At 40.6% G+C, this 26,972-nt stretch overlaps 1 protein-coding gene across 5 annotated transcripts in view; it reads left to right on the forward strand.

Moving 5' to 3' along the window:
* Window positions 1-3,887: 3,887 nt before the first annotated feature.
* Window positions 3,888-26,972, forward strand: part of CCDC57 (coiled-coil domain containing 57) — a 43,505-nt gene continuing 20,420 nt past the window's right edge. For 3 of the 5 annotated variants that reach the window (XM_037402295.1, XM_037402322.1, XM_037402303.1), the window contains exons 1-7: window positions 4,264-4,471; window positions 11,529-11,637; window positions 16,839-16,981; window positions 18,375-18,575; window positions 20,487-20,649; window positions 21,557-21,691; window positions 25,437-25,623. In XM_037402295.1, coding sequence (XP_037258192.1) covers window positions 4,467-4,471; window positions 11,529-11,637; window positions 16,839-16,981; window positions 18,375-18,575; window positions 20,487-20,649; window positions 21,557-21,691; window positions 25,437-25,623 — 943 coding nt within the window. In that variant the 5' untranslated portion in view covers window positions 4,264-4,466. Of the gene's footprint in view, window positions 3,971-4,263; window positions 4,472-11,528; window positions 11,638-16,838; window positions 16,982-18,374; window positions 18,576-20,486; window positions 20,650-21,556; window positions 21,692-25,436; window positions 25,624-26,972 lie in introns of those variants that run through there. The other 2 variants (XM_037402312.1, XM_037402332.1) reach the window with 2 other exon arrangements.

Consider the following 26,972-nt stretch of genomic DNA (forward strand, 5'->3'; position numbering starts at 1 on the left):
CGCCTGAAGACATTTTTACATGTCTTTACAGGTAATCTTGGTTCTCCAGGAAAAGGAAGTGTAGTCTTCGTTGCCAGTCCCAAAGGACTGGAAAAACTCCAGCAGTTTTTGAGAGGGAGACAGTTCTGTTTGTCATGACCCCACCTTCTGACTAATTTCTTCAGGAAGATGTTTCCATCCTGCAAAATCTTCTGCTTTGTTATTGCACTTTACTTGAATCTCTACATCACAGAAATGTATAGCCACCAGTAGAATTTTTAATTCAAAACTTAGAGGTATGTACTTTGTGAAGGTATTTTCAGGAGGGACAGAGGTGCCTAGGACTGGGAGGAGCAACAGTAAAAGTGGAAGTTGTCAAAATACCTAAACCATCAGTATCTCTTATAGCTATTATAAAGATATGAGAGGCTAGGTAAGAAAAGCAGTGTTAGCCAAACATGTTGAAAAGACCAAAAAGAGGACTGGTGTGTCCTTCACATCTGTCAACATCATCCCTACCAAAGCCTCCATCTCTCTGCAGCCTAGTTACCCTTGCGACATACACTCTTTGGTTAGTGCTCAGTTGTGGAACACTCACACCATTTAAGAGTTGGGTTTTTCCCTAGAGCCAGAGGAGTGTCACTGCAGCTGGTCTGTTTTTCAAAAGTGGCCATCCATAGAAATAGACCAGCTGCTGAGAACAGCGACCAGTGGTCTGTGGTCTCACTTTTGTAGTTGACAGCTCCCACTGTTTTTGGAGAAAGTGTTTTCTGAAAGATATGTGTTCTTAGAGGATGACGTGCCAGGGTAAATGACACCCCTCAACATCAGCACCCAGATCATTGGATTTGATTCACTATTCAACAAGGCAGTAGTGTAAGTGAGCAGAACACAGTGTTGCTGTGCTTGCAGAAGCCTGCACAGAATCTGCATAGGCATAAACACTTGGAACTGAGATGAAGGCACAAACCCCCTGTCTGTTAGGTGGAGTTATTTTGCATTTGTTTAAGCATTAAATATGCTGCAGTACACTTATGAGTAGAGGGAATATTGAAGTGCAGCAAAGACAACTCAAAATGCAGTGACTTGAGGCATATAACTACAAAAAGAGCTTTGAGTGAAAGTCTCAGTTTAGTTTCTTGCTAAAGGGGATTCTTGATAGGGAAGTATAATTTTGCTAGGTTATAGATGGATATAGATAATAGATGCAAGATTCCACCAACTCTCCCCTAAAAAGTCCATAATTCCTCATGGGTTTCCAAATATGGAAGGATCCTGGTGTGTTCCTTTACGTATTTCATTTGACTTTGTTATTTTTTATTTTGCACTTTGCAGCAAGGAAGGCTAATGATATTCTGGATACTGAATCAGAGGGCACATTGCTGGTTGATGGTCAGTTCCTTTTACACAGGACCCTCAGCTTTCCAAGTGGCTGGCCCCCAGGCTGTGCAGGTGCATGGGGCTATTCCTTGCCAGGTGCAGGATTTTATGTTTTCCTTTTTTGAGCTTCATGAGATTCCTAGATTGTTTCCATTAAAAATAGAGTGATGTAGTGAATCCAATAACTATTTGCCATTTCATATCAATAAAGACAGTCAGAGAATGCTGGAAATTTTCACCTGATCAGGCTTCCAGAAAGGCAGAAGTGACTAGAATATTGTTGTTATGGAGTATAAATAGGAAGAAGGCAGCTGAAATTAGTACAAAGCTTCATTGCTCTGGAACTTAGGGCTTCTGATTACAAGTGTCTTCCCTAGCCCCTCCTGAGCTGTAGAAATGCTTCTGTGTAGCCTAACAGTTTTGAGTGGTTGCTGTTCCCTGTTCCAAATTTCACCTGTACTCTGCCATTCCTGCAGTTCGTAGGTGAGTCCCAAATATTACCTTAAAAGTGCCTGTAAACATGTATTCTTATTAAGCTTTTATAGATATTTTGGTATTAAGGCTATCTTATTTGCACTTGAATGGAATCTGTTGTATTAATTATGGATTTTCACTGCAGTGTTTTTAAGACTGTTAAGAGTAACATTGAACACTTCAAACAGTTTCGTACATGGCTAACTGTGCACTGAGCAATGTATGCACCTCTGCCTTGGATTCAAAAGGTAAATGCAGCAGACCATGTTGTACAAAGAACCCTTGTAAGATCTTTATTGCAGAAAGGCCAGTAATATTTAGAGTTGAGGTTTCAGTAATTTTTAGTTTGTTTCTAAAGCAAGTATGAAAATAAGGTCTTTTTGTATGATTCTCAAGATGCAGTTGAGGAACATGAACTGTACCTACAAAGATGTATATAGTTGTTGTACAGGTAGATATGGGGAAAAGAGACATGGAAATCAAATTCTTCTAGCCTGTGATGAAATTAGAGTTTAAATGTGTCATTTGGTTCCTAAATAACAGCACTCAAACTTCAGAGGGGATCAAAAACTCCTCTGGAGTCCTTTGCAAGCTATAAGGTAAGCTGCTTTTATTTAGAAAATCTTGTTTAAAATGCTATCTCTGAATTTGTTGTATTTATTGTTTGTGTACTGTATGCCAAATACATTCCTTGGGGTTCTGTGGAAATAAGGCTATTCATTTGAAGAAAAGCTGCACTTGAAAGAAAGGCTTTTCTGAATCACATTTTAATTTTCATGTTTCATCATGGTAGACTATGTACATATTCACTTATGGAGCCCCCACAAGATGTTTCTCATAAATCTGTTCCTCTGGTTGTCCAGGTAAGCATCTTTGGAGTGTACCATAGCTCTCATGTGGCCTGTGTCTTCATACTACTACTTAGAAGAACTGTGTACTTCAAAAACTTCGAAGTTTGTGTGATCCTGGATCTTGCCTTGTTATGGAGTTGAGGCATGATAAGTTGGACATAGACTTTGGACTGGACACTTAAAAGTGCTTTTGAGCTTAGTAGTATATTTGTAGCCAGGATGTACCCTGCTTTTCCTCTCTAAAATGCAGCATTTTCAGAGGGTGGGTCCATTCTCTTTCTTTCTTTGTGAAGCTACTCAAAAGTGTTCCTATTTCACTGTACCCCGATGGGGCCAAAGACTTGTATTCAGAAGTTGTGACTCTGAAGGTGGTTCTAAAGGTGGCTGGAATCAGCCTTTAGCCAAAATCTTACCTAACTCACCAATGTTTGAAAAGAACAGAAAATCTGCCTCTTCTAAATTCCTGTTCATTTTTGCTAAAATGGAAAAAGGTTTCCTTTCATTTCCATCTATGAAACCAAGACATTTTCTGCATTCCTCTAGATGTACACAGGTTTCTACACTGATCCCAAAATCTGTAGTGTGTAGACTATAATCTTTCTGACTCACAGCTAAGATTAAGATTTACCTTAAAATGTACCTATTTCGGGCACTGTTGAATCACTAGAAGCCAGCAGTGACTCATTTGGGGAACTGACGTGCATTTAACTACGTGACTGGGGGCTGTCTGAAGGTACCCTGGGGAAGATGACAGCTAATTTGAAAGGCGGGGGGGGGAGGAAGTGTTGCAAAAGATAAGGCAGTTCGTAGGTTAGGCAGCTCTGGGGCAAGACCTAAGTAAAAGGAGGATGCCATCAGTCTAACAGATTCAGGCATTCGCCTGCTGTGTGCTGGTTCTGAGAGCTTTGAGAAGCCCGCTGCAGGCATTGTGCATGGTAATTTTTGTGTGCTCAGATTTGGAAGATCATCTGAAGCCGGATTTCACTGTTGTATTTTAAACCAGAGGTTTAAAATTCATGTAAACAAATGAACTAAATCCCTTTAATAACTGGTATTCTGAAGTTATGTGTAGATACACTTCATGTAGCTAAGTGAAACGATTTATTTCAAAATTCAAATTAGTCAAACTGGTTCTTGGTTTAGTCAAAAGTAAAATCAGTCAAACTGATTCTAATTTTCAGTAACAGTTACTGATGGAAATAAGCCCCTCCTTCCTTCAGATGCCATGGGGTGAGGAAATCCAGCTCTGTTCTGATGACCTGAGGAAAGATACCTAAGAACCACTGGTAATACTCGACTTTCAATTAGCGTGCTTCTGCTGTAATGCCACAGCGTCCAGGTTTCTGAGGGGTCTCTCGGCTGGGGGAGCCGTTGCCACGATGCAGAGGCTCGGCAGCGCCAGGCCGCGCCGCGGCTATGTCGCCCCGTGGCTTCCCGGCGGGCGGGTGACGGGAGCGGGGGGGGGGGGCGAGGGGAGCGCGCGGCCAGGCCCGCGGCCGCTGCGTCACGTAGGCCGCGCCCCCGCTTTGCTCCGTAGATGCGTTTAGAAATAATTAAATACCGCGGTAGCAGTGCTCTGTGCGGCACGGCCGTGCGCTGCGGGCCGGCCTGAGCTTGTTCAGGCTTCTCACAGGACGCAGTGGGCGCTCGGGGGAGCTGCGACCCTTCCCAGCAGCTACTCTTAGAATGGGCCAGGGCCCCCCTCCTGGCCTGCGCCAGGGAAAGCGTTAACACTGAACAGGCTGCTAAACGGGACGTATAGGAAGACAAGTGAAAAAGAAAATGAGGTTTGAGAGCATGGAACAAGCGTGGTTTCGGGGGTGGGGGGTGCCGTGAGGAGCCTGGGACCACAGCGCAGCATGCACACGGGGAGCCGCTGTATGTAAGAGCCAGGGGGAAATGGGAAAAACGCGAGAACACGGTGCCCGGCAGCTGGAAGCGATCGCGGCGAGAGGAACGTAGAGGCACCGGCCCGCTGAACCGGGCGGGAGGCAGCGAGAGCCCGGGCGACGCCGGGCCGGGGGCGCGGCGGGGCGGGGCGGGCTGGCCGGAGCGGGTGGCTCCAGCGCGGGGGCAGGGCGGGGCCGGCAGCGCGCTGATTGGCCGGCAGCGGTGCACGCCACAAAGTGCGCTTGGGGCCACCGGTTACCATGGGGACCGGTCCGCCAGCCGCGCCGTGAGGTGCGGCCCGCCGCCGCGAGCGCGGGGAGGTGCAGGTGCGTGCCGGGAGGAGCCCAGCTGAGGCCGCGGGCGCCATCGGGGGCCTGTTGTGCTGTGGCCTGTGCCGCAGAGCTCCGGCCTTGCGCCCCTTCTTCTCTCTGGGCACCCGCCGTCTCTCCGCACCTTTCCGGTTGCCGAGAGCCCTCCGTGTGCTGCCCTGCGGCCCCAGCGGCGCCTTGAGCTGCCGTGTGCCGCGCCCCCCCCCCTACCCAGGGCCTGGTCCGCGGCACTCGGCCTGCGGCCCGCCTCCCTCCCTGCCTGCCAGCCAGCCCCTGGGCCCCGCGGGGGAACTCGCCCTGCCCCGGGGGCCTGCCCCGCCGCAGGGATTGCCCTGGCTCCCGCCCTGCACGGCGCTGGGCCCCTGACTGACCAGTGCCTTCCCTTTCCGGGCCGTGTGGCTGTCCCATCCCGCGGCCTTGAGGTGCTCCGGGGCTCTGTGTCCGTGCTCCCTCACGGCTCCAGTTTGTATTGCTGGATGCTCTCTAGAACACGTGCCCGTTTCTGAGTCCGGGGGCAATTCCTTCTTCCCACCATACATTGCCTTTACTTACACGGTCCTTTATGCCTGATGCGGAGCCTGGCATTGGGCTATCCTGCACCGTGCAGCAGTACCCACTGGGCCCCAGCTTGATGCCTAGCACCCCAGGTTTCTCTTGTATGTTACTGGTCCTTATCCTATACCCTGCTTCTGAGATATATACATGTATATATATATATATGTAAAATCTATTCTGATCAGATTGTAAAATGCATGATGTTTATTTGCTGTTTTAAATGCCTAAACTTACTTCTAAGGTAAATAGCAAACCAGCGACTACCAGTAAAGAAAGAGACCATGCATGAGTGATGCTAACTTGTGTCACCAGTTGCCTGTTTTTTTCTTGGAACTGTGTTGACATGATTTCCTGTGCGGTTTTTTTTTTTTTTTCCCAACAATTACTTAACGGTGTGGCTGTGGCCTGCGCTGACTGCTTGTGTCATCATGACTTGCACAGCTTTTTCACTGTGTGCTGCTCTTTCCACTCAGGCGGTCTTTGTTCTGTCACTGCTTCCTCAAGGCAAACAGTTGTGGCTAGAGATACTTTGCTGATACTGGCTGTGTGGCATTTTCTTTCTCATCCCCTTCTGTAGTTTTGAAAGGGAGAGAAGTGATCGCACTTTAGCTCTGCTGGTCTGTTATGCACATGTTGTTCTTGGCACAGTAAGGACAGCAAGGAAGAAGCAGCTTCTTTATCTTCGAATGAAATTTTAAAGCTTTACACCTCTTTGACAAATACGGGTTGTGTGGAAGTCTGAAGGTTCTCAAGTATTAGTCTGAAATGTTCTTGCATATCACCTTTCTCTCTTTATGTGGTTGAGAGGTGACTAGCTCAAATGTGGCATCCAGCTTCCTGTAGCATTTCAGTAGTAAAGAGCTGCAAAATCTCCACTGAATCAGATGTGCCAACTGCATTCAGTTGTGTGTGATTTACAGCCAAGCCATCATTCTCCTTTTCTAAGGAGGCTGATACGAGTCCCATCAGGGTCTTACATGGGGGAACAGCTGTTACAATCTATCACCTCTTTCTGGATATGCTTGAAGTAAGTGGTTGGATTGTAATGGGGATCTTAGCTGTTTAGGTTATACAGATAAGCTGTGCTTGTTGTACGATGACTCTTGCTAACATGTATGCTGTTTCCTAAGTCATGTTTTAATGTCATCATATATAGGTTTACTGTTCTTTTGACTATAAGACATCCAGGCAATTGGTGCAACATACTTAAAATTACACTGTTATTTCCATTATGGCCCTTATTGAAACTAACTTGCTATTACAAATACTGCTGCTATCGAAGGCAAAATGCTCCCTTATCCCCTATTAATCTGCATTTCTAAGAAATGCAGCTCTCTGTGGTGAAAAGCTATATATCTTGAAATTGCAGGAAGGCTCATTCGTTCATATTATTATATGAAATGAATGATTCCTATGTTATATGTAACCCAGACTCACCTCAGGATACCACTTTCAGTTTGCCAGTGCCATTAAAGTGAGATGTATGGAGTTAGGGAGGAGGGATGTTTTTACAGGAAGCTATGTGATGCCTTTTAATTTTACGATAATTGTAGAGAGAGATTGTAAAAGAAGTAACATTTTTCTTAACCAGCCCTTTCCAAGAAAAGTTGTGACTTCAGTTTGGTGATTGCAAGGAAGTAACAAGCTGGAGCTGTGGTCTTGTTTTTGATTCCTTATGCAAAGGTCTTGTTTAATAATGTATTGCTAGTTTTAGCAAATGAAGCATAAGTTGGGCTTCTAAAAGGCACTTACAGAAGTATTTTGATACCTTGATGGATATAGACTGAATATAGTTTCTTTGAGTGCCTTGAGTCCGGAAAGCATCTCACAGGCATTTTTTTATCTTCAATGTATTTATAATTGGGGTGGATGGGGGAAGTCAGATTTAGTTAATCTTTTTAACCATCTTTTTAGCCATCAGATGCATTTGGAGCAACGGTAACCAAAAGGGAGATATAGAAAGAACAAATCTTTCTTAAACCCTGCATGTTATAGGAAGGGAAGCAGTACTGTTCATGAATATCCACAACAGTGACTTCAACAAAAAAATACCTGTTTGTGCTTACCCACATGAAGAAGAAGGTACTACTTACACTATTTTCTGTACGATAGCACAATTTGAAGATTGCCAACAAGAAGCAGAATATGAAGAGAAAACATTTTATTTTCATTGCCTTAGGGATAAATGTGAAGTCTGGGCCAGCAGACCTGAAAGACCACAAGATCACTGTGTCCTCTAGCAGTGTTTGTTACTCAATGTACCTGGGAAGAACAAGCTTGATTATTTTTTTTATACTTGTCATGTTCAACGATCAGAGACTGAACATGACAACGATTTTGATCCTAGAGAATTAGAGTTGTCTAGCTTGTTTGTGAAGAAAAATGTTGTTTAAATTGTGGCATCCTTTAGCATAGAGTACTGCATCATGTTTGCTGATCTGGAAATTGCTCTTTCATTTAAAGAGATTAAAGAGCCACTGTTTGAAAGGCATGCTTATCTGATTTGTTCTCTGCATCCCTGTGGTTATCCAGATGGTATTATCTGTAACCACTGGCACAGAATAATACTGTATGGTGAGAGAAGCTGTATTGACTCCAGAGATTTTCCCAGAGATTTGGGATTTTCCCAAATCTCTGGAGAGGTCTAATAAAAAATTACCATCATTTTTTTCTTTCTTCTTCTTCTTTTTTTTAATAGAACCATGGTGGTTAGAAATAATGGGGGTTTTCTTCTGCAGAGTTTATAATTAGAAATGAGGCAAATATAGAGAATAAACAATAGGAAGAGGTGGAAGTGAAGCAGGTAAAGGGTTTTATCAGTAAAAGCACAACCTCTATGTTGTTTGTTTTCTTTTTAGTTTTAAAGGTAGGCTTAATATGTTACTGAAATACAGCAATTTCCTCATACCTGTTGGCCTTTCTGAAGAGTAACTTCAAGGTGGATTTAACTGTGGACAGAACAGTAGCTTTGTAGTCCCGTGAGTAAGCGTGGGAGAGGAAGACAAATGGGGCACAGTAGTTGATATAAGAGAAGGCTGGTCTGTGATCTGCCTTGTCGTAAATGTCTTCAAGAAGAGGGAAATACTTGTGCAGTTTACAGTCACTGAATCTTTTTATGACTTTATTTTCAATCTGTATAAAGAAAGCAGAAAATTATGTTTTCCCACCCCAAAATTTAGTGGCATTTCATAACTAGTTTGAAAAGTCTTATCCTTGGACAATGCAGGACTATAAATAAAAGTCAATTCTTCTTCTAGAAGTGACCAATGCCTGATGGTCCAGGAAACTTTACAATTTAAACTTAAAATTCCCTGGTAATTAATTATCAGCTATGCAGTAGATTGGGACTGACAAGATACTTGATTTGTATTAGTTATGACTCTTAACTGTCTTCTGCCAGCTCCTGTTTCAGATTTATAGTAGTGTTACAAATGCAGAAAGAACTGAACTATCTCCTTCAGTGGAAAGAAACAGAAAGGGAAAGAGCTACATGCCATGTCAAAAGAAAATGCTGCAGGATGTCAAAAAGCAACTCCAAGGCATGCATGTCAAATTTAATAAATTAAAAGAAGAAAATGTCTATAACCTAAGAATTATAGGAGAGAGATAAAGAGTTAGAACACTATGATGTCCCACTAATCTGAAAACACCCAGAAATGCTGAACAGGCAGAGATCAGTGACCTTAGAATGCAATGGGATAAAGTAGAGCAAATGCTTGTCAAGGAAAGAAGAAAAAGATCCAAACTTCATTATCGCTATTGACAGCACACTGAAGAATATAAATTAGAGCTGGAATGTTTTTTCAGGTGAGATGTGACCTCCTTAGAGTAGTATGCTGGAAGAGAGAAATTTAGATGCTTTAAGATATATTTGGATTGGCATAAAGCAGTAGCATCATTCATACAGAGCAATTTGAGCATGGTGATAAAATTATTTATTCTGAGAGGGGAATACCCAGAACATGGATAGAGTGAGGGCTAACAGAAGTGACTTGGACTGTCTTTACATCCTCTATATCTTGGTTTCCACAGTGACTTGTCTGATTTCCGGCAACACGATGGAGAAAGGGTAGCATTAAGTGAAAGTGATGCTCTTAAACATGTGGTGTGTCCCTACATAATTTACAATGGTGCATGTTTGGGAGATGATATCAGTGGGCAGAGATGGTATGATTATAAGGGAAACATAGCGTGGGGAGCAGAAAAGGATTTGTCAGAAGGAAATGATTTTGCCTTGTATGCTGAAATGCCTGTGGGAAATGAGGTGAATCTGAAAGTATTGTGATGTGTCTCCTGTGTGTTATGTCAAGATGCACTTGCCTTCTGTGTATGTGAGGGGACAAATAATAACGGTATCAATGTCAGTAATATCTACGGTTACTAGACATTAGTTGCTGTATTGCACTGTGAATTCAACACAAACAGTTCAGCCTTTCAATTATTTTAAGCCATTGCAAACATCTTATGATAGGAGTTGGGTTTGCACACCCTTAAATACATTTTTTCCCACCTTCTCTGATAGGCCTCAGTGAAGGAAAGAAGTCTGTTGGGTCCCATCCAATCACAGGACCGAGATTTATGACTAATACAACTTATTAAAAGATGAAGAAAGCTAAAGAAGTACGCTTGTTTAGTTTGGCCACTCTCACTAATTTTTGTTATTCTATATAGACTTCTAAACCTTGTGAAGGAAGGGGAATAAATGCTGTGCAGGCAGATACCAAGAAGTAAGCATTTAATAGAACTACTGTCTTCAGATATAACAGCGTCTTTGGGATTTTATGTCTAAAATCGTAACTGCTGTAACGCATTCTGGGTCACATGGCATTTATAATGTCGAGATGGGTGGATAAATTCTAGATAACTTTTTTTTGTTATTAGAAATGATCTGTACATGGATCTGGAATTCCTTAAAGGTCACTGATTGATATTACCGTGGTTCTGGAGCACCTGCAAATTCATTTATAGTCAGTTCAGGAATCATATGGAGCATATCCTTTGGGAATGGAAGGAGGAATTTTACCCCCAGTCTTTTACATCCAGAACTGCCTCTTTGCCAGACTGAGCTGCATACTGATCACGGAGCAGTGCAGCTCCTATATGCCTTGCCCTGGAGAGTTGTGGGATGAACAAGGGAGGTGTACAAGTGCCTGTCTAGGCTACACTGAAGTGACACTTCCGTTAGACTTTACTTATATGCGTAACTGTTGGCTATAGAATTCACATTAATTCAGGTGAAGTGTACATTTCAAAGCAAAATGTAGCAGAATATGAAAGTGAATATGCATTTAGCTGTTTGTGACTCCAGTTCTAGTTTGCAGTTCTGTCTATGTAGTAATTATGTGATCAGCCTTATCTAACCAAATGTAGCAGTCATTCAGCTACATAAAATAACTGCAGTATAGAGCTGAAAGCAACCAGGAAGCTGCAGAACAGCACAGTGCCAATTCAGATGTGTTTGGCTGCGTAAGAGGCTGCACCAAGGCTGTTGAGTCTTGCACGGGTGAATCCAGAGCTTGAAAAGGTTCAGTGTACCATTAGAGAACTTAACTGGTCCCGGTAGCTGTATCAGCTCTTTGAATTTGTTTGAAATGCTGGCCTTACTAGTATTCTTCCACTATATCTCAGAGAAACTTTTTTTTGTTAATAGCAAGTAAAAATACTGGGGGGGAGGAAAGGAAAAGATACAGAACTGCTTCTGTTTTTAAATGTATCTAAAAGCTCAGATTTCCACTAGGCAGCCCTTGTTTTGCAATTTATTCTTATGCAGCAGAAATTTTTGAGTGTAGGAGGAACTCTGATAGACTTAGTGGAAATTTTGCACTATTTCTCATCAGATCCTTGCTATTTCCTGTGCAACTAACTTTTGAAGTGTAGTTTTGAGAAATGGCATATACTGTTATAATTGGTTTCAACTGACTTATGAGAAAAAATTCTGTGGTGACTTTCTTTAGGAAACTATAGCATCTTGTATTTATATTTATGTGTTATTTTTCAAAAAACTTTACATACAGATGCCTCATTAGGTCACCGGATATGGTCTTTAATGCAAATTTACTTTTGTTTATAGCTCTAGGAATAGTCACATAGGTCATCAGTATGCAGAGTATGTGAACCTGAAGCATTACATGGAGAGAAAAATCCAAGAACTGGAAGGAGAGCTTGCTTGTCCGAAACAGGTATAAGAATATAGAGAAACCATGTTGCATTGTTGTGGTATTGTATTGTAGCAATTCAGTTTTCAACCTTTTAAATTTCATTTTTCTTTAAATTACGATGTTCTGGTTTGACATTGCTGTAGTTGTATAAGCCTTTATTTTTGCCTTTTCTTTTGCTTAAATTGATGAGATTTGCAGTGACAGCTTAGAAAATTGCGTACTACTATTGTAGTGGCTGTTGCTTTGCTTGTCTGGCAGCTGCCCCTTGTAAGGAACTGTTAAGAATGTGTTTAGTAACCTGAGATTGTGTAGGATTATTTTGTGTAGGCAGCACAAGGCTGTATTTGTTAGCCTTGAAACTGCAGGAAAGCTCAGTGTCTAGAAAGCAGAGGCAGCCTTAGGCAAGACGGGTAAGTGTACATTGTTTGTTGTACTCTTAATTACAAGGCTTCCCCCCCTCCCCCCATCTGCCACTTACATTGCTATCCTTTAATCATAACATAATCTTACTAACTGTGAAATTTGACCTTCAACTGTGATCCCTTAGGAGGGTGGGGGGCATTATACCACCTCTCTATATATTACAAACTTTAAAGAACAACAAAACCTTCCTTCTTCATTTCTATATGAAAATGTATTTGGTATTAAAATTACTTTTAACTGTTTACATATGAATGTATTTAATCATTAGAATTAGAATGGTTAATTTTTGGTCTGCCAACTAAACCAATATATAATATAAATGGAAGTGGTAAAAGAAACTATTAGGCAATGACATCTTGCACCCAACACCTGCCAATTCAAATCATGCTGCCCTCAGTATAGTATTCCTGCTAAAAATAACCCATCTTCCTCCAGGAGTCTCTTGTACATGGGCTTCCTAAAGACAGTTTGGGAACCTACCCAATGGAGTATGACTACTTCTCACTTGAACAACACTTGATTACTTGCTTGATTTAGAAGTTATCTCTGTGTGCTGTGTGGTTAAACTGTAATGATAAAGCTGATTAACTGCTGTTATGCAAGCACAAGGGTACATCAGCTAATACATGCTATTTGTCTTAACTTAGTTGTTTTTTTCCTCCGGTGTAGTATCACCAATTGTTTATGACTTACAAGTAAAGCAGCTCATCTTACGTGCTTGCCATGGGGTCGCTTTGCGGTGATTCCCCTTAACCTGACATGTGATATTGCATCAATTAGCCAAAACCCCTTGTGACCTCAGCTTCTTGTTTTCAAGTTGCAATTGTGATTTATCAATTGAATTCCTGGAAGTAGTATCTCATAAACACTGTTTTTAATAGTTTATCAGTCTAGGCACCTGAACGGGCACTCACTGCAACAGTTTAATTTCTGGAAAATCCATGGCTCCCTTACATCCAGTTTTTCATACACATATGAAACATAGGTGTTGTGAAGAATGAGTTTCATACTTTAGTGTTTTCTTCACTGGTGTCTTTAATTCCTGTGCATTGGACTCCAAATAACTAGCAGTGTTACTTTGGAAGAATTTCATGCCAGGATGACCATTCTGTAGTACTGCTCTTACTTGGGATAGAAATGTGAAGTCCTCTAACAACAGATTTTTGTTTTTCCAAATATGACAAACAATATAACTATTTTGATTATCTTCCTTTAAATTAATATTCAACAGCTATACAGGGGCAGGGGTTGGAACATGTCTTTCCCATAGCTTCCTATCTCCCAGTAGCCCTCTTGTCACTTTATCTCCAGATACAGACATGGTAGTATTTTTCAGACAACTTTTCAGTAAGGCTATAGTTTCTTAGCTTTTTAGTAGTTCTGCAGGTGTTCAGTACCCATTTTAAAAGCCTCTTGACTACAGGCAAAACTTTCCCTTGTAATAGTAGTGAATTGTTTTCCTTAACTTAAACAAAAAGCTTAGACTAGTGATTGAAAGTCTTTATGATGATGTACCTTTAGAATCTTTTTTTTTCATGTGGTTTGCAAGTGTCTACTTTCTTTGATGATGGATGTCCTAACTGTTTTAGTAGGTTATACATAATAATCAATATCCCTTTATCCATACAGTTATAATATAAATTTAACTTCTGTTAATATTTGTTATTCTATATTTAAAAATCTAATTTGTGGCAAAACCAGCTGAAATAATTAGTTTTCTTTTTGTATAGCTCAAGACTGTTCAGTCCCATTTGCTAAGTGTCCAGTTTAAAAAAAAAAAGGGGGAAAAAAAACCCAACCCAAAACAACCCATGCACCACCACCACCAATAAAAACCAAACCAAAACCCCCACGACTTTTAGCACTGGGGAGATATAGCACTTTTCTGCTCCTCTGAACATTAAAATAAATTTCAAATATTTCTGTAATGGATAGTCTTTAATGTATCGCAGATGCTCAGATATCTGTAAAGGAATTGTACTTCAATGTCTGTAAGGTGGTGGGTATGTGGGTGTTTGTAATTTAAGCTTCTTTTTTTCTTTTCTTTTTTCCTTTTCCCCTAATGTTATGGAATCTGATCTTATTTTGCAAAGGATGCCATTTGGCTGACGTGTTTCTTTAAATTTCCCTTTTGCTGTACAAGTTGTGTTAGGGGGACCTACCACAGGCCAGATGATAGGTTTCATTCAGCGCCTTTTCATCCTCATTAGAGCAAAGAAAGGTTATGCAAGGATTAAACTCCTTGTATCGCGTTTAAAAAAGCCTGTGACAATACAGTGTTTCCATCAGTACCATTGTACTAGTGTTACCTATATCCCCTTGTAGGAGCTGCTAGCTGAATTTGATGCAGAAATTAAAAAGAGAGAATGTAAGTTTCAAAAGCAGACAATTTAAATGAGTGACTTAGTTCTGTCCCATGAAGTTAGGGTAACTCATTTTTAAACTGTTACCCTTTACTCATAGAATGAATGTGGTTATTATAATACCAAGTCACTCCTGTGTGAAACACATGAAGAGATGACTCTGTTGTTATTGCTGTTTTTCCTTCACTTATGTATTGAGCTAATTGTTTCCAGGATAGCAGGAAGCAGGGGTATTTGTGATATGCATCTTAATTCATAGTGACTGGCTTTTTTCCTATACAACCAAAAACTATATATAGGTCTTTGAAAGGCTTGTCTCATACTTGTAAGGCTAGTAATGAGTAATTCACTCTTCCAAAAGCTGTATTCTCTGCTTGTACTGTCTTTGCTAAACATCGTCTGACATTACTTGGATGGTTCTCTGGTGCCTGTGTTCGCTTGCTTCAGCAGTGGTTTAACTGATAATTCAACAAACCGAGGTGTATAGGTAGAGGGGGAAAACCTCTCACATGAAACGAACTGATAGCACTGGGAGAAGCAGACTGGCTTTCAGAAAGGGGGCTGGTATGCCTAAAAGATTGGCAAGTTTGTGGACCGATGGGCCGAAGCCAGTTGTGTGAGGTTCAACACTGCTCAGTGCCGGGTCCTGCCCGTGGGTCACACCAGCGCTACGGGCTGGGGGCGCAGCGGCCGGGACGCTGCCTGGCCGGAAAGAACCTAGGGATGCTGGCTGACTGCGGCTGAGTATGAGCCAGCGGTGTCCCCAGGTGGCCAAGGTGGCCAAGAGCATCCTGGCTTCTATCCTAAACTGTGTGGCCAGCAGGACCAGGGCAGTGACCGTCTCCCTGTGCTCGGCACTGGTGAGACCACACCTCGAATCCCGGGTGCAGTTTTGGGCCCCTCACTAGGAGAGGGACACTGAGGTGCTGGAGCGAGTCCAGAGACGGGCAGTAAGGCCGGGGAAGGGGCTGGAGCACAAGTCTGGTGGGGAGTGGCCGGGGGAGCTGAGGTTGTTCAGCCTGGAGAGGAGGAGGCTCAGGGGGTGGGGGTGTAGGTGGGGGTTGGTCATCTCCCAGATAACAAGTGATAGGACAAGAGGAAATGGCCTCAAGTTGTGCCACAGGAAGTTTAGATTGGATATTGGGAAAAAAATTTCTTCACTGAAAAGGTGGTCAGGCATTGGAACAGGCTGCCCAGGGAGGTAGTGGAGTGACCATCCCTGGAGGTATTTAAAAAACATGTAGATGCAGTGCTTAGAGACATGATCTAGTGGTGGGCTTGGCAGTGCTAGGTTAATGGTTGGACTTGATAATGTTAAAGGTCTTTTCCAGCCTAAATAATTCTATGATTTTTGTCTAATAAAATAAATTACTTCTGCCTACTTCACCTTGCCAAAGGCTTACTAGGGTAGCAAAAGGTTGACTGGCCATCAGTGTTATCCATGGGTTCTTGCATCTTGAAAGTTGACACAACTGGAGTTTAGTTTCTGGTTTTGTTATCTTGTCTTCTTGATCCTTCTTTAAAGGATGCTGCTGTAGCAATGGATGTAAAAACACTGTCATCTTGCAGTCTTCACTATAAAGATAGCATGAACAACTGCTGATGGCTCAGTATGAACAAAGGAACCACAACTGCATTATACTTACTAAATGTAAATTTACACATATTGCTTACTCTGTGAGATGCAGTGTAACTCTGATAGTACTTCATAAGAAACCTTTAATCTTTCAAATTTTCAGACCTGAGTGCTTGATTAGGTATCTCTGTTTCAGTTTCCAATGCTGCTTGCAGCTGTATCTGCATGTAATAGCTCTCAGTAGGCCTTATGTGCTAGAAACTATTATCTTTTTCTTTCTTTCTGAAACATACTATCTATATTGAGTTGTGTATTTTGTGTGTGTGTGTATATATGTATTATTTGCACCTGAATTGGTGGTGGAGGTGTTAAGCAAGGGAAGGAGAGGTCATACACAGTCATTTCCCCTGTGTATTAGTGAGGCCAGCTGCTGGGGAAACCAAGAAGTGACTGAATAAAAAACTATAAAAGGAACTTTAGGCAGAGATAGGAAGGGGTAGTGTGCAGGTTTAATGTTAATGTAGGTGATAGGTGAGGACAGGAATACAAAATGAATGTTTAGCAGTAATGTGGGAGTAGAAACATAAATAACAGCAGATGTTATAGCTTATGGGGAAGGTGTTTTAAAGTGCTTTGTTGATGTAATGCTTATACCATGCAAAATGTTAATTACAAATTTTAAAAAAAACCCCACAAACAAAAGAACCACCCAAAAAAAAATCTACACAACTTTATTATTTTGTTTGATTCTGGAGCTGATGTTGTCACTTCAACTGTATAAGGGCTCCGGATCTTTTAAAAAATTAGGTTATATCAGGCTGTCATTAGAATTCTTAATTCTTATTTTCCTCCTTTCTAAGGTGAAGCTGCTGACCAGAGAACAGGAGGCCCTCAAAGAGACTGGAGTGCAAACACCAGAATCACAGCAAACAGCAGAATGTTTTTATTCAAGACTGGAGGAAGAAAATAAGTTCAATGATTTTGTTGCTGTGAAAGATACTTGGTATTGTACACTTTTGATTATGATCAAAATAAACTGCTTTTTACAGACTCTACCACTCCATAACACTTTCAGTTTACTTTTCCACACATACTCTAATTTTAGCAACAGCTTGGGATAGTGTACGTGAATTAATTGATCTAGTAATATATATTGTTATGACAGAAAGAGGTAGCAGTTTGTATGAAATATTTCCAAAGTTGCATGGATCCAGGATAATTCTGCTACACTTTTTCTGGATGTAACCTGTCTCACTTTAAAAATAGAATTTTATCTTAGAATTTTTAATGGTTCAGTGGTACCTTCTGCCTTTACTGCAAAAAGGAGTAAATATAATGAAAAAATTAGTTCATCCCACTTCTAGAGTGTGCAGCTGGTTTTGGGATGTCATATTCCACATACTTGGCTTGCATCCTGTAAGTCCAGTTGCTTCAGTCACAACTTCATACTTTCTCAAGCTTCTACAAACAGGTTGTAAATATAGTGACTGAAAATAACTCATTCAAATGAGAGTATTATTGGGGGTTTTATCTTTTATGTTTTTACTCATGGCTAATTCAACCTTAAGAAACAAGACTTACTCATAGTTCAATTTCTGTTTCTTCTGTTTTATTTTAATCCTTTATATCCAAAAATTTGGTTATATTTTGAAAATTTACATGTGGGTCAATTTCATAGAATAAGAGCATTATACAGCTATTACTTGCATGTCTCCTTTTTTATTTACTCTTAGCTTTGAGTTTTCTATAGGTGCTATTCAGTGGCTTTTTTTCTAGTAAGTTGCTTCTGTCTGATTTTAAACCTGGCCTTTGTTTTTGTGTGAGTGCATGCTCAGGAAATTAATCTGTGAATGGAAACTGAACATTCAAGGAAGCATTTTTGTTCCATGGATTCGTACAGTCTCATACCTGGGCCATAGCTGTCTTTCAGTTGTTCAATTACTGTGAAGAGTATTTTCAGTATGGCAAAAAAAGTGTGTTGAATAGAGTAGCTCACCTATTAAAATATGAGTAATCCTAAAAAATCTTCAACCTAAATTTTTAGGATCACCCTTATCCCATAATTAGGTGAAATACTGTTCTTCTTTGTGCTAATCACAAACTTAAAGTTCTGTGATAAATTGGAGTTAAACTCTCTGCAGTGGTATAAGAAAGATTCAGCTCTGGTTCTAAGTCCAACTAAATAGTGGCATTCTTAGTTTGAAAAACAACTGCAAAAGACCTCCTCACAACCTGTTCCACTGACAAGCGGATATTGATTTCTGTTTCCACTGTTTCTGACAACGATTCTTTGAATTTGCTCAAACCAAGCTAATAAAGTAAATCAACAGTACTAAAAAATAATGTGCTTGTGTGGCTTGAAACCTCACTTGATTTTGTCTCTCTGCATACTCTAGGCATGAAGAACTAGCTCGTGCTGCCAAGGAAAAAGATGTGATGCCAGCTTCAGTGAAAGAAGCCCAAGTCAGTCAATTTAAAAAGTTGAAGAAGCAGATTAGAGAACTGCAGATGAGACATAAAAGTCTGGAAGTTGAGCTGTGCAGAAGAGAATGGAGTCATAATGCTTGTTTAAGAGAGAAAGATGCTCTTATTAGACAGTGAGTAACTTGAGTTATCTTGTTTCATAAGCTGCGATGAAAGAAATTCAGAAAATTATACTTACTGGTTTTGTGCCCAACTTAGGTGAAAAGTTCACAGTAATTCATGGTTAAACATACCACACCTGGAGTACTGTGTCCAGTTCTGTCCTTGCAATTGAAAAAAGACACGGACCAACTGGAGAGAGCCACAAAGATAATCAGAGGGCTGGAGAAACCTGCCCTATGAAGAAAGCCTGAAGGAGTTTGCTCTTTTCTCCCTGGACAAGGTTCAGGGGGACCTCTTTACAGTTTTCTACTACATACAGATGGCTACAAAGAGGATAGAGGCACTTGTTTCACAAGGAGCGATGTGGAGATGACAAGGGTCCATGGGTACACGTTGCACTGGGAGAGGCTTCATCTCAATGTAAAAAAGAATTTATTTTTTGTTACAGTGAGAACATCTGCCCCAGGGACATGGCAGAGTCCTCATCACTAGAGGTTTTCAAGACACAATTGGACAGAGTACTAGATAATCTCATCTAGGCTCCCTTTCCCCTGAAAGTTTGGACCAGATGATCTTTCCAACTTGGGCTGTTCTGTGTTCTATATATATTAGTAGTAGTGCAAGAAAATTTGTAGAAAAATGTCAATATATGCATATAAACATTAGTTGTATGATTGACATTATCAAGAAACATCTCCTCAAGGTTTAACAAGAAAATGAGGTCACATGGAAGAGAAAGTATCTGAGAACCTAGAGGAGCAGCAACACACCATAAGAAAAGAGCTTATTCATGACCAGCCTGGAAGGAGGCAGCTGCCAGTCCAAGGCGGGCACTGGAAACTAAAGAATTGCTTAGGTGGCCTGCATTTTGTATGGGTGGAAATGCGAGGTTTGCAATATGCATTTGGATCATGAAAAAGTCCCTCTGAGCTCCTAATTTAAAAGGAAAAAAAAAGTTATTGAACAGTTTTATATCCAAGATTGCATCATGTGCTTTGTTAATTGTCTTAAACAAGTATGTATTAACATGGGAATGGGGTTGTTCTTGTATGTAGACTTCAAGAAGAAATTATAGCACTAAACCCAGGCCAAGATTCTCATCTGATCAAGATTTCTACGGAGTCTGCCTCTAAAGAATTCCAAATTCAATCAATGCATAGACAGGAAGAGAAGTTGAGGCACAGCTGGCCAAATTTCAGAAAGATGCAGAATGGTAAAGAAGGCTAAGACTTTTGTCTAAAGTAATTTACAACCAATCATAAGACTATCCTGAAGTCCTGACAGCTTTGTGTTTTAAAAGCTCAGCCATGTAACAATTTAACCTGTCCTGAAAGCCCTTACATTCTGAATATGAGGTTTGTCTCATTCTGTGCACCTCCTGTCTCATCTCTTTTTCCACAGTGTGTTTTCAATGTATGTATATGCAGCAGCCTTTGATCTTAGGAATTTTACCCTGACAATCCAACAACTTTAGTTCCTAGCTCTTTGTATCTCATTTCCTTTATCAGCAAATTGGAAACATGCTGTGGATGGTATTGCTGAGAGTGGAATTGGTGTTGAAGAGCAGCTCATGCTGCTTGAACTGAGGGGACCTCCAAAGCTGATTCTAAATACCCATACAGATGAACCCTAGGAGACTGCTGAGCTCTAAGCAATTAAAATGCTTTTGTCCAATAAAATACTTGAGTGTGATAGGATAGAATAGGTATTTGGAGAACAGAACAAGGAAAGAAGATGAGGACAGCAAATGAGGCTGAGATTAAAAAAAAAAACAAAAACAAAACCCAAACCAAAAACCTCAAAGCAAAATGAACACCACCACCAAAAAAACAAACCAACCAACAAACAAAAAAAACCCAGCCCAAACCATCCTCAGTATTTATCCTGCTGAAATCTCAACAGCTTTGCTCTGTGTATTATAGATATCAACAACAACTGTCTCTGGCAGCTGAGCAAGAATGGATTCTGGAACACAGTAAAATGCAAACAGAACTGGACTGGCAGCAGCTTTGTGAGAATGTTGGAAGTAATCTGTATCAGAAATCAGAGGAGCTAACCCAAAGCCTGTCTTCAGCAAGAGAGCAGGTAAGAATTTGAAGTTAACACTGCTTAGGAACTATCTGTTGCATAAAGACCTATGGAGTTTTTCCATCATGGTGTTTCTCAGGGGAGGCATGACTTCAGTCATCTTCAAAAATCTGTAAAACAGTAACTCTGGATTGTGCATAGCAGTTTTCTGTATTGTGCACAGCAGTTCATCAAATATATTTGATCAGAGATCAGATTAATTTTCATGGACAGTCTCTAACAGCAGCATTTTCTCCCTTGTAATGAAGTCAAGTCAGCTTGAGGGGTGCCACTGCTTTTCTCTTGGCATTGTAGCAGAAGAAAGCTCTCTCTGAGGAGGCCCAAAAAAGAGTTTCAGATCACAGTACCACTTGAATTCTATCAAGGGAACTATATTAGTCCTGGAAAACTCAGAGTAGTTTTGCATGGAAAAAAAAATATTCTTAATTTGTGAAGTGTACAAGCTTCTGTTTCTGAAAAATGAAATACATGCTTATTGTTCAAGACTGTTACACAATGGGCTAACAATAATTCCGAATGACTAGTTGCCTAGTAAAGTCATGGGTGCAGAGGAAACACTTGTTTATTAAGTTCAGAATGGAGGCATTTACTCTGGTGTTTTATTTTACCATTGTCTTCCCAAAATGATTCATAAGCATCAGTAGGTGTAGCATAGGAGCACATCTGAAAGATGAATTGACATTGTCCATTTTACATAGAGAAGATGAGACAATGAAGCCAAATGATTTTTTCTGTGAAGGTGTTTTTTGTCAGAGCCAAAACGGATATGCTTTAAGTCCTTGTCCTGTGATTTAAAATATCTGTTTATTTCCTTCCTTTCTTTCCTTTTTTTTTTTTTTTTTTTTGATCTCTACACCCTTTGTCCTTGAGATACTGATGTCCTGTGCTTTCTCTCCCTTCCTAGGTTGAAGCTGATCCACAGAAAACAGACCACAGGTTGCATGAAGTGAAGACTGTTCTTTCTGCTTTGACTGCTGAGAGAGAACAGGCAATACATGCATCCTTTAATCACAGTACTTTACCTGAAGGGGAGAAACAGGTTAGGCAACACTTAATATCTTGACTTGAATTAATTCACTTTGAGATGACAACTTTATGGGGCTTGTTTCCACTGGACTTTTTGTAAGCAGTTCATGTGTTTCATATGTTTAAATCAAAATATAGACATATCTAGCCTGGAATCCACATAGATCAGGTGTTACAGGCTTCATTATGGCCCTGATCCATTCCTCACTGGCAAAAGGAGCAAGCTGGATGTAGACATTTGCTCCAAAACAGGATAATGTACTGTACTGTCATGGCACGTCAGAATGGGAAGAATTAATTTCTAGAATGTTCCTGAGGAAATTTAGGGTAGATTTTAAAGTTGTAAAGTTAAAATTTTGAGGCAGTGCTTCAAAATATCAATTTGCCAGATGGTAAAATAATGTCTTTTATTTTACTATCACAAACTAGTTTTCCTTTCATTGCTGCTTATTAAAATGCATTTATTTTTAAAAGCCATTCAAAATTGCAAACGTAATGCTGGTTTGAAGCCGTGCAGAAGGATAATTAATTGCCAGTAGAAAATTGTCTTTAGTAAAGGAATGAAAGTAGAGACTGTCCTGCAGTGCACCCTACTGGGCAGCTAGATGCTCAACGGTGAGCTGTTAAAAAGAGTTGTTAGCAGACCTTGCTGGTAAGAAAAAAGCAGTATCAAGCAAGCCTAGTGGTTTCTGAATGCAGAAGGTGTTGTATTCAGAAGGATACTTCCTGAAAACAATTTTTATAATAAGTTAGCCAAAAGTAGACTGCTAGCAAAAACTTACTGTGGAGCAAGTTGTTTTTCAAATTTCAGTTCAAACTGGACTGATTTGCATATTGATTGTTGACATACCAAGAGAATCAGGGTGGGAGAGGGTTTCTTCCTTTACTGTTCACCTTCACTGTTGTCTTCCACTGTTACTGCCTGTACTATTCTTGGCCAGACTTTGTTTTCATTGTTACAGTTTTCTTTGTGTTAATATACTCTGCCTCTGTTTTGCGCTTTTGGCCTGTAGGATAAGCAGTACCGATCTCAGCAAAATCATTTTTGTCTCCAGTTTTTGTGAAGGGCCATTGTTTAAAAAACAAACAACAACAAAAAAACCTATTATTCTTACCAGAACCTTTTCTCTTAATTTTTCTGTACAAAATGAATTGTTAACAAACAGAGGGGGGAAGTGATTACAAGTTTAAAATAGATTCCTTAAAGAAGGAATAGTATGTTGTTTAGCTTCTGGTTTAGACAACTGAGGCAAGAAAGATTAAAGTTTAAATATACCCTGGTACAGTATCTTGAGCATGCAGGTCCTTTCTTCACATTGGTCTGGGACCCCATCAGGGTGCTAGAAGTATTGCAGTAGTATTACTTGGCCTTTAATTAAGCTTTAATTAAGCAACAGAGATATGAAACACACCAGCCTGGAAAATCTTGCTTGTATGACTCGCATTTTGAATATGACTTAGGTCATGTCTGCGTAAGTGGAGCATGCTAATACCATACAAGTGCACAGATAGGAAAAGATTGCTTACGGTAATTCTGGATGATTATGCAGTCTTCTGTCTAGACCCTTTTCCACTAGCAAAAATCTGGAACAGTTATATTTCTCATGTTCATGTGTGTGTTGCAGGTTGAGATCAGGTTCTGGGCCCCAAAATTCAGACAGGCTTGGGTGATGCTTCACACCTTTTCAATCTCCCTTTTCCCTCTCCTCACCTTAACAGCCTTGGACAGATTGTAAAAGTTGAATAAAGATTATCCTCATCTTCTGCATACTGTGTTCTGTTAGGGTAGAAGGAGCCACAGCAGAAAGAGGCTGTAGGGCAGCTATTGTTTTTACGACAGAGGAATTTAATTTGAAGGCCAGTTAGTATTCCAGATCACAAGCACAGAATAGACTTATGACTGGCAAAAAAAAAGAGGACTGAAGAAAGTGGGGAATGATGGAGAAAACAGAAAAGGAGTAGTGTTTGAGGCTGTGCAAGGCATAAATGTTGAGACTGAAGTATTTTGCTGACACGTCCTATGCCCAGGGCCTCATGGATTGCCTTTCCCTCTCAAGAGGCAGAACTGCTGCTTTGCAACAGTTTAAGGTTAGGGTTGAATACAAAGAAACAATATTGGGGCTCAGAAACATGAACTAGCAACATTTGATACAAATATTCCAGACACATTAGATGGTCTTTTCCTTCTCAAAAACATCTGGTCTGGATGGTCTGCCAATTAGGATTGATTTAGTGTATATGCCACATTTGCAGGGCTTTCTAGTGTTCCTGTACCAAATAGTATCTGCATCTCTTAAATGGCTAATGACAAATGTTTCCATCAGCTAAAGAGGGTTTTACAAGGGTGGAATCTAAACTCTGCATTCTTTCTTTGGATGAAACCACAGTTAGATTAGACTGATGGCAGTGTAGTGTAACTTCTTTAAAAACATTTGCAGTCATGCTTCGAATGAAGAAATGGCAGAAGGAAATAATGTCAGGACCCTAAAATCCTGGTCTTTATATCCTATTGGTTCTGCTAGATTTTTTTCCTCAAGATTGTACTAGAAGTTCAAGTGACCAGTGTTCTTGAATCAATGTCTGGGTGTTTGTGGTTTTTTAGTCATATTTGTTTTTCTTTTTCTTCCCTCCCCAAAGTTGCAAATTTGGAAATTAAGGAGGCACTTGAGAGGAAGTGTTTCTGTATTTGTCCCTTTCACTTTATTTTTCCTAAACATATGTTGCAGACCGTTGTCAAGAATTGGATTCTGGAGCTAGCAACCTTTGTTGTAACAGAATAAAGCAGTTCTTAACATGTGGTCTAGAACGTTTCCCATTCTTGTCCTGATTAGGCCATCACTTCATTCACGCAGGAAATGTTTAGTTTTCCAAACTAAAACTTCAAGATAATCTTTAAGGCTGTGTGCAACCCATGAAGAAAACACTGAGTAATTTCAAAAATTTGAGGAAAAGACTGCTTCTGGGACGCATTACTCTACAAGCGAGCTGCTCATATTTTACTAATATAAATTTATTTTTTTTTACAGTAGTTAAAGCAGCTTTGGCAACATGGATTTTTTCAGCCTCTTCAGTTCTGGAATAAGAATGTGTCTGCTCATCAATTCATACTTCCACCAATATAATTCCAAAAGTCAGTCTTCAAGGCCTTTGTGAAGGCAGAGCTTCAGTCATTTTCTGACGAACATTCCACTTACACTGTTTGCTGTTAGCTTATCTGTAACTAATGTGCAAAAGGAAGACACTGCTACTTATTTTAGAATTGAAGTGCTTAGGGGTTTTCTAGATGTTGTCCATTGCCTGGGCTGTCTAGATGTAATCCATACACTCCTTCCCCTTTTCCACATTAGCGAAGGATGTCCAGCCTCTTTATGTTCTTGTGAACAAATTATTTCCAATGACGCTTTCAAGAATTTGGCAGGTGAGAAAGAGGACTTCTGTTGAGCCAGTAAGTTCTTTAAGAAGATGAGTTACCCACGTGTGGTGGAGAGAGAGACACAGCATGCTTCAGAGAGCAACACTGGTAAGGCAGAGCCACCTCTGTGGCGTGCCTTCTCCCCCATCTTAGATTCTCATCATAGCAACTTTTTCCCTGGCAAATCCCCAGAATAATCAGATTTCTTTCTTTTCTTCCTATGGTTCTTTTCTCCCAAGTCTGTTCGTGGATTGAAAGTATTAGGATCTCTGTGTTATGTTGTGGAGAGAATGTGTGTTGCTCATTAATGAAGGGTTGTTATTGTGTTGTACTTTTTATTTTACAGATACTTCAGTATGATGGTGAAAGTTCTCTGAGCAAAGAGATTCCTAATTTGGAAATAAAAAAGCTGCAGGAGCAGAATGCCAACCTTCGGGCTGCTATTGCACAAATGAGGAAAGAAATGGAGAGTCTTGATGAGCAGACGTTGTCCTCTCATCCTCCAACAGAAAACAGACAGCTTGCAGAGCAAGGTGACAGCTCTTGCCACAGAACTCTTAAGTTCAGTTAAGGAAGTGTAGCAGTCGTGGTCACAACCTATGAGGGCTACCCATTCCATGGGTGTGTAAAGATCATGATTGTGTGGTTCTCAGGATTCCGCAATACACAAGTACATAGAAGTCTGAGATTCTAAGAATTCCTTTATTACAAATTACTACAAAGCTATTATTAACAAAACCAAATACACACACACACACACAGAGTAAGTCACTACAAAATTACCACTAGGAAAGCAAATGTCTCCCTCTCTCTCTCTCTCTCTCTCTCTCTCTATATATATATATATATATTGAAAGAGTAAAGCAAATATGTGTATATTACAAGTATTACAGAATTCTAACTAGTGAAGCAAGTAGTTGGAATCATAGAATCACGGAAGGGTTTGGGTCGGAAGGGACCTTAAAAAGTCCATCTCGTCCCAACCCCCCTGCCACGGGCAGGGACGTCTTTCACTAGACCAGGTTGCTTCATGCCCTGAACAGCCTAGCCTGGAACACTCCCAGGGTTGGAGCATCCACAGCTTCTCTAGGCACCCTGTCCCAGTACCTCACCATCCTCATTGTAAAAGATTTTCATAGGAGAGGTACTTGAGCCCTCTGGTCATTTTCATGGCCCCCCCTCTTTAACAGGTCCATGTCTGTCTTACCTGTGCTTATGCCTATAAATATATTATGTGAGATGTTACTGGTATGACATTCACCCAGCTGCTCCCAGAAGTGGGGCTAATTGATGATGGGGGGGAAAAAAGGTCTCACTTCAAAGATGGTCCACATCACTGAATCCAGAGACAGCCCAGAGTCCCCAGTCAGGGTCTGGTCTGTCTGGGAGATTGCATGCAGAGTAGGTCTTGCAGAGGGGCTCGTTTTGCATAGGTAGTGAGTTAACTTTTTATACCTTTTTGGTGTAGATATGTAAGTGGGCATAGGGCATCAGTTCCAGGTACAGTTTTTGCCACCCTTTGTTTTCCTGGAAGAAAGTTCAGTTGTCACAGTTTCTTTGTCCTGCCTACTATGGCTGAGTGCTAAGGAGATAACCTTCTTTGATAGCATGTTTACTGAGCGGCATCTACGTTGGCTCTGTCAGGAAAGTAGAAATTAAAAAACACCTTATTATTAAAAATATGTAAGGCTTTCAAATGAATCCCTTTATCAGATACTGTCACACATTAGGTGATTTTTAGCATCTCTTAGAAATGTTTCAGCATATCGTGTCTTGCACTCGCATTTTTACTTTTTTTCATTATCCTTCATGGGAAAGTCGAAGCTGATAACATAAAAAAACTCAGCCCAAAACTGCAGTAGGTATGTCTATTACAACTAGA

Source organism: Falco rusticolus, chromosome 1, assembly GCF_015220075.1.
Source record: "Falco rusticolus isolate bFalRus1 chromosome 1, bFalRus1.pri, whole genome shotgun sequence".
Lineage (NCBI taxonomy): Eukaryota > Metazoa > Chordata > Aves > Falconiformes > Falconidae > Falco > Falco rusticolus.